Below are 6,645 nucleotides of genomic sequence, written 5' to 3'. Positions count from 1 at the left end.
GGCCGGCTCAGCCGCGATGGAGACCGCGCCCTGTTTTAGTTTTCTGTTTCTGTTTTTGTTTTTTTTCTTTATACTTTAAAATATTCTAGCCACACACAGAGAGAGAGAGAGAGAGAGAGAGAGAGAGAGAGAGAGAGAGAGAGAGAGAGATGTATGTAACAAACATCACTCTGTAAAAACACATTCGAATTTTTTTGAACAAGTATTTGACAAATATTGAATAAGTATTAAAAAATATTGAACACTAATTTGAAAAATATTCAGTAAGTATTTAAAAATGTTGAATTAGTGTTAAAAGTATTTCAAAATGCTAAAAAATGTTGAAAGAGTATACGTAAAATGTTGAACGAGTATTTGAACAATGTGAATACGTAAAAAAAAAGTTGGACAAGTATTTGAAAAATGATGAATAAGTACTAAAAACATGTTAAACGAGTATTTATAAGATGTGGAACAAGTATTTGAAGAAGGTTGAATAAGTATTAGAATGTTGAACAAGTATTTGAAAAATCTTGAATAAGCGTTCGGAAAATGTTGAACGTGTATACGGAAAATGTTATTCACTTACTAAATAAATATTTTCGACATGTAAAAATATATAGCATGAAAACAAAATAAACAAATCCAAACCAAGAAAGAAAGAAAGAAATAAACACAAAAGATGAATCAAAACAAAGAAACAAATGTAGAAAGAATAAAAAAAGTGAAAACATATCATACCCAGAGAAGAAAAATAAGAAAAAAATAAAACGAAAAAAGCATTAAAAACCAAAGAATCAAATGAACAATAATTAAAAAAAATGGAGAAAAAGGAATTATAATGGCGAAAAAAAGAAAACCAGAGAAAAAAATAAGAAAACTAAAAAATAACCAAGGAAACAAAAAAAAGGATAAACACAGAAATAAAAAAATCCTGCTGTGCTAGCGCCTCTACGCTTGATCGAATTCACTAGGGTTCGGATGTCCTCGCGCCCAGATTTTGCTTCAGCGAGACGAACCTTCGGTCTCGCTTAAACCGAGAAATAGCGCTCGCGGTGATCTGGCCATCTCTCTTGATCGACGAAAAAATTCTGGCAATGTGAACATTATTTCGAAAATATGAACAAATTTTGACAACAAGAATTTTTTTCAAAATTCTGAACAATATTTTAACTTAAAAACAAAAGAAAAAATAAGTTCTGTCGCTGCTGTGTGCTTTTCTAGGTTCCGCGTTGTGGTTCGTCAACTTGATTTAGTCAGTCGGGGTGGCTAGCGCGGCGTGTACATGTACTGCAGGTGCTGGGTTTGAGCCCTAGCACAAGCTGTTTTTAATCTCGCGAGTGGTGGAACGACCGCAAATGGGCCCTGTGCGAAGGCGCGACAACTTGCCGTAATAAGCGGCGAATAGGAAATTCCTTGATCGACCTCCAGAAGGAGGCCCCCGGATGAACCTCCCTTGGCCACAAGCCCAGTTTTATTTATTTATTTTCGATAAACTGTCATCACCGAAAAAAGACCCTGGGAGCTCCTTACCGGCGCTGTAGCCACATCGATTTTTATTTATTTGAAAACATTTTAGAAAAACGTGATTTATTTTGAAAAGAACTGTGATTTTCAAAACCATATTTTAGAAAGAATCACGAATTAGAAAAAAGTTAATCAATTTTCAAAAAAATTCTCAAAATCAGAATAAGTTCATTGATATTTAAAGAAGTCCAGAAAATCTGAAAAAGTTCATTGATTTTGAACAAAAATTTCATCAATTTTCAAAAAAGTTTATCAATTTTCAAAAAAGTTCATCGATTGCAAAATCAATTTTACAAATAGTTCACAAATTTGAAAAAAACATCGACTTTAAAAAAAGCTATCGAATTTGAAAAAAAGTTCATCAAATTCAAAAATAGTTCATCAAATTTTAAATAAAGTTCATCAAGTTTGAAAGAAGTTCATCCAATTAAAAAAAATTCATCGAATTTGGAAAATAAGTTCATCGATTTTGAAAAAAGTTTATCAATTTTAGAAAAGTTCATCAATTTGACAATTTTTATTTAAATGAACAAAAATACACCGAACAAAACCGTTCCGAATAAACAAGGAAAACGAAAAAAAAGAGAAAAAGACATAAGAAAGAAAAGGGTGAAGAAGATGTTCTTGAACACATGATGTAAGGATGGTGAGGTGGTTGTGCGAACGAATAGGAGGTTGCGGGTTCGATTTCCACCCGACGCGCTTGCTTTTTTGTGCTTTACAACAGAAAAACGGGACGATGGGCCGAGCCCAAGAGGACATATGGGGTGTGCGCCCGTTTGCGCCGATGCCTGTAGCGGGCGCAACGGGTGCCGTTTAGGGAATGCCATTCCACCCCTAAAAACGAACCACTAAATTACTAAATCTAACATATGAAACAATGCATGCTATTTAAAAACAATGGCACATCTCTAATTTTGTAAAAATACAATGAGTATGATTTTAAAAAGTTGTATGAACTATTTTGTATTTTGAAAAAATGCCATGCTAAATACTTTAAAACTTCCATCATCGGGATAAAAATGCCATGAACAAAAAAGAGCCATGTGAGCACACAAAATAAATAAATAATGTCAGGATAAGGAAATGCGATCTTTGAATAACAAAAACAAATCTCTTAATATAAAAAATGCCAATAGAACATCACCTTCTTAACATCCCATATTTTTTAAGATTTTTTTCAAACTTTCATAAGTGGTTTCCACGAAGTTTTCTTTGAAATTTGGTTTCCATGTGATATTCTCTCCCCAATGTATTACCATCTAGTAGAACATTTCCCCTTTTTTTGGAGTAAAGGTATATCTCCATTCCTTGCCAGAGAGGATTCTCTATCCATTCCAGGAAAAGGGAACATAAGATTGAAGAGAGAGAATCTAATAAACCCAATACTACTTCTTTTAGAAGAAATATGCAAAACGTGCCCAACTTTGAAACTAATAAAGACATAAACCGTGCTCAACATGAGATTCTAACAGCAAAGTAAACGAAAAAAGTATCAACATATTACAACCCATGGCTCGTTCATCTAGCAAAAGTGTAGAAATAAAGCAAAATGAGGCACGCGGCCAGCAAAGATTAGTCTGACGGTTGCCTTCTGTTGATGTGTAGTGGATCAACTTAATGTTGCTCGACACCGCGCTTGTCATCGCACTGTCCTTCCACTGTCCTAGAGGCAACCACAACTGCAAGAAAATAAACCAATTGAAAATGTAGTCAGTGGGGTGTTTCAGGATGACACCTTCGATTGAGAGCTTGTTATGGAAATTCCCTATCTAATGACCTAACAATAACAATGGAGGTATGGGAGGCTCGTTGTAAGGTGCTTACCTCCATGGGAGACGAGGGCGACGACATGCCGATGCCGGAGAGTAGGTAGACAAGATGAAGAAAGATACAGAGACGAAGGGGACGACATGAAAAGGTGACATTTTGAACATTGACATGGGTCTTCAAAATATAACTTAACTGCTAGTTTCTACTGCAGTGTATGTGCAAGGATCAACACAATTATGTTATTCTAAAAGCACTTTTTCCAAGAAAATCTGTGCATATGATTTTTATGTTTCAAATCTAACTACTTGAAACAAAAAATAATTTGTATATGCACTGTCACTGTCATCAGGTTTTGGTCTTGAGATTCCTATATAGGTTGCTTATAACTATCTGTTGTTATTGTCAGTCTTGCTCCTGAACTTCCTATGCGCCTTGAGGTCAACCACGAGGACGGTGATGTTGTCCTTGCTCCCCTTCTGGAGGGCGAGCTTGGATAGGTACTCGGCGGCCGCCTGAGCGGCGGGATCCGGCGAGCCACCGTCGCCGCCGCTTCGTCCTCGGGAGATGGAGGAGGAGGCGGTAGCGTTCTTCTTGTGCCACAGTAGGATCCGCTTGCGAGCGGCGTCACACACCTCCTCATTCGACAACACGTCCCAGAGGCCATCGCTTGCGAGGATGAGGCACTCATCCTCTCTCGCCCGGGCAACGACCGTCACCTCCGGGACCGGGATTATGTACGGTTTCAGGTATCTGTCCCCTGCAAGTAGATCAACAACACTATCATAACCATGAATCCAGTTCAGAAGTTCAGAAGAAAAGCAGAGCACAGGATTACAGTGAACATAACTGGTATCAAATTACTCAGTCAGTCACTGAATAATTTGTTGAGGGGCAGAACATACAAGCATGGGAAGATGAGCCATTCCTTAGTAAGCATGAATACACCCAGCTACTTGTACAGTCTGAGCGTATCATCAGATTGTGATGTGTGAGTAGTACTCCCTCCAATCCAAAATAAGTGTCGCAGTTTTGCACTAAGGTTAGTTCAGCCTTTGTAAAACTGCGACACTTAGGGGCTGTTCGGTAAACCTCCCACTCCGTGAAATCAGAGGATCTGTGAAGCGCCTCCTTCCCCACTCCGTGGTTTTGTACTGCCGCTCCTCCAGCTCCGGGAGCGGAGTTGTGGAGAGGAGGGAATCCGAACAGGCCCTTATTATGGACAGGGGGGAGTATTTGTTATCTATGATAGCCCACTTTTTCAAAGGTATGTGCAAGTGATGGAGAAATTTAAGGCCATCACACAAATGATCACTAACTTGACTAATGTCAAAAATTAGTATAGCTCATGAAAGTTTTGCCAGCCAAAATAGACAGATTCCTGAACCACACATCACAATTCAGATATCACCAACATTTTTTTTCCAAGAACAGAGAAGAACCAGTGCAGTCTGCAAAGATTTTCCTTGACACCATAACTAGAAACTCGATACCTAAAGTTAAACGTTGACCTCAATGAGATTGGAGGTAAATAGCCAATTTCCTAATTAAGGTACATAACTTTGCTCTGAAATATCCAGGAGCGGAAAATTGCGTACCGATGGAGCGCGACATGGCAAGAACACCGAGAACTCGGTAGCCATTCCATTGGATGACCTTGCCGCCCAGCGCCTCGATCCTCGCGTACTCGTCTTCCCTGTTGGGCTGAATCGAGAATAAATGCAACATTCAGACAGTGTATCTGATGAACTCAAGAACTCGGAGGCAATTGCAGGGGTAAAGAGCAAATGTGATGAATGATGATAGTGCCTTATGGTCCAGAGAGAGTGGCAATGGCGCCTTGCCCCGGCACAGCACCGCCCGCGAGTCCCCGCAGTTGGAGACGATGATGTGGGACGAGCAGACGACCGCGGTCACCGCCGTCGTCCCCGCGGTGTCCGGCGCCTCCACCTCGGCGTCGACGCGGCAGAAGCAGTCCACCAACGCCTTCTCCCATTGTTTCTTGGAGTCCAGGGAGCTGAGGTCGTCGCATCCGACGACACGGTCCTCTGCGGCGCGCAGCTCCTCGGCGAGCGCGGCGTGGAGCTTGTCCCGGCAGTAGTCGGCGACCTGGGCGCCGCCGTGGCCGTCGTATACGGCGAAAAAGTGGGCGGGGAGGCGGAAGGAGGCGCGGTCGAGGCCGTCGACCGCGGCGCCGTCGCCGGCGACCATCCAGAGCGGGACGCGGTAGAATCGCGGGGCGACGGCGGCGGCGTCCTCCATCTCCGGGCGGCGGCCGCAGACGGACTCGAGCCCCCAGAGCGGCGGCGAGTCGAGCGCGAAGACGCTCCTGCAGGCGCCGCCGGGGACGGCCGCGGCCTCGGCGGCCGCCGCGGGCAGGTCGTCGGAGAGGAGCGAGGGCGGGCCCGCGTCGGCACCGGAGGGGGACAAGAGGCCCTCGAAGTCGGCGGAGGCGACGCTGCTGCAGTCGCTGGCGACGGAGCAGGGGCTCCCGCACGCGTCGTCCGGCCCGGCGTCGGCGTCGGCGAGAGCGAGCCGCGGCAGCGCGGCGCCTAGGGCGTCCATGGGGACCGGCGCGCGGGGATAAGACTAAGCCTAAGGGAGGGCCATGGCGGTGGTAGTGGGGAGGAGGAGGAGGCGGCCGTGGACTGGCGCTGCTGCTGGTGCTGGGTAGTCATGGATGGAGGTGGAGACGGAGATGGCGACGGAGGCAAGGGGGAGAAGGGAGTGAGTGGTTGGCGGTGGGTGGGTGCGCGGGCATGGGCACGGGAGCTGCCCTGGGGACGAAGCAAGGCGATGCCGATGGACGGCCGGCCGGCGGCTCACAGCCTCGGGTCGCGTGGTCGCATCTCGGCCGCCCGACGGCAGGCGGCACCGTCTGCTCGTTTTTTTGTGTGTGCATTTTTTCTACACTATAGTAGTAGTATTGGACTCTTTTTTTTTCACTTTTGTAATTTTTGTGCCACACGCCTAATAGAACAAGGGGAAGTTCAGAGTTGTACTAATTACCATGAAATTAAGCTCATGAGACATACAATGAAGCTATGGAAGAGAGTCATTGAGCACCGTTTAAGAAGAATGACAAGCATGACTAAAAATCAGTTTGGTTTCATGCCTGGGAGGGCGACCATGGAAGCCATTTTCTTGGTACGACAACTTATGAAGAGATACATGGACCAAAAAAAGGACTTGCATATGGTGTTCATTGACCTGGAGAAGGCCTATGATAAGATACCGTGGAATGTCATGTGGTGGGCCTTGGAGAAATACAAAGTCCCAGCAAAGTACACTACCCTCATCAAGGACATGTACGATAATGCTGTGACAAGTGTTCGAACAAGTGATGTCGACACTGATGACTTCCCGATT

General features: G+C 44.2%; 1 protein-coding gene across 2 annotated transcripts; it reads right to left on the bottom strand.

Annotated features, from left to right (window-relative positions):
• Positions 1-2,947: 2,947 nt before the first annotated feature.
• Positions 2,948-6,154, bottom strand: LOC123183405 (protein phosphatase 2C 53). Of its 2 annotated transcripts, XM_044596215.1 has the most exons (4): positions 5,086-6,154; positions 4,875-4,980; positions 3,334-4,036; positions 2,948-3,188 (listed from the first exon to the last, which is right to left on the bottom strand). In XM_044596215.1, the coding sequence occupies exons 1-3, from the start codon at positions 5,839-5,841 to the stop codon at positions 3,666-3,668; spliced, it is 1,233 nt and encodes a 410-aa protein (XP_044452150.1). In that variant the 5' UTR covers positions 5,842-6,154; the 3' UTR covers positions 2,948-3,188; positions 3,334-3,665. The 2 variants fall into 2 exon arrangements, with proteins under 2 accessions (XP_044452150.1, XP_044452151.1); XM_044596216.1 differs by lacking the exons at positions 2,948-3,188; positions 3,334-4,036 and adding an exon at positions 4,057-4,769.
• Between the last annotated feature and the right edge of the window lie 491 nt (positions 6,155-6,645).

The sequence above is a fragment of the Triticum aestivum genome, chromosome 1D, assembly GCF_018294505.1.
Source record: "Triticum aestivum cultivar Chinese Spring chromosome 1D, IWGSC CS RefSeq v2.1, whole genome shotgun sequence".
In the NCBI taxonomy this organism is placed as follows: Eukaryota; Viridiplantae; Streptophyta; class Magnoliopsida; order Poales; family Poaceae; genus Triticum; species Triticum aestivum.
Note: the sequence above shows the minus strand (reverse complement) of the source record. Positions and strands in the feature narration are given on the sequence as shown.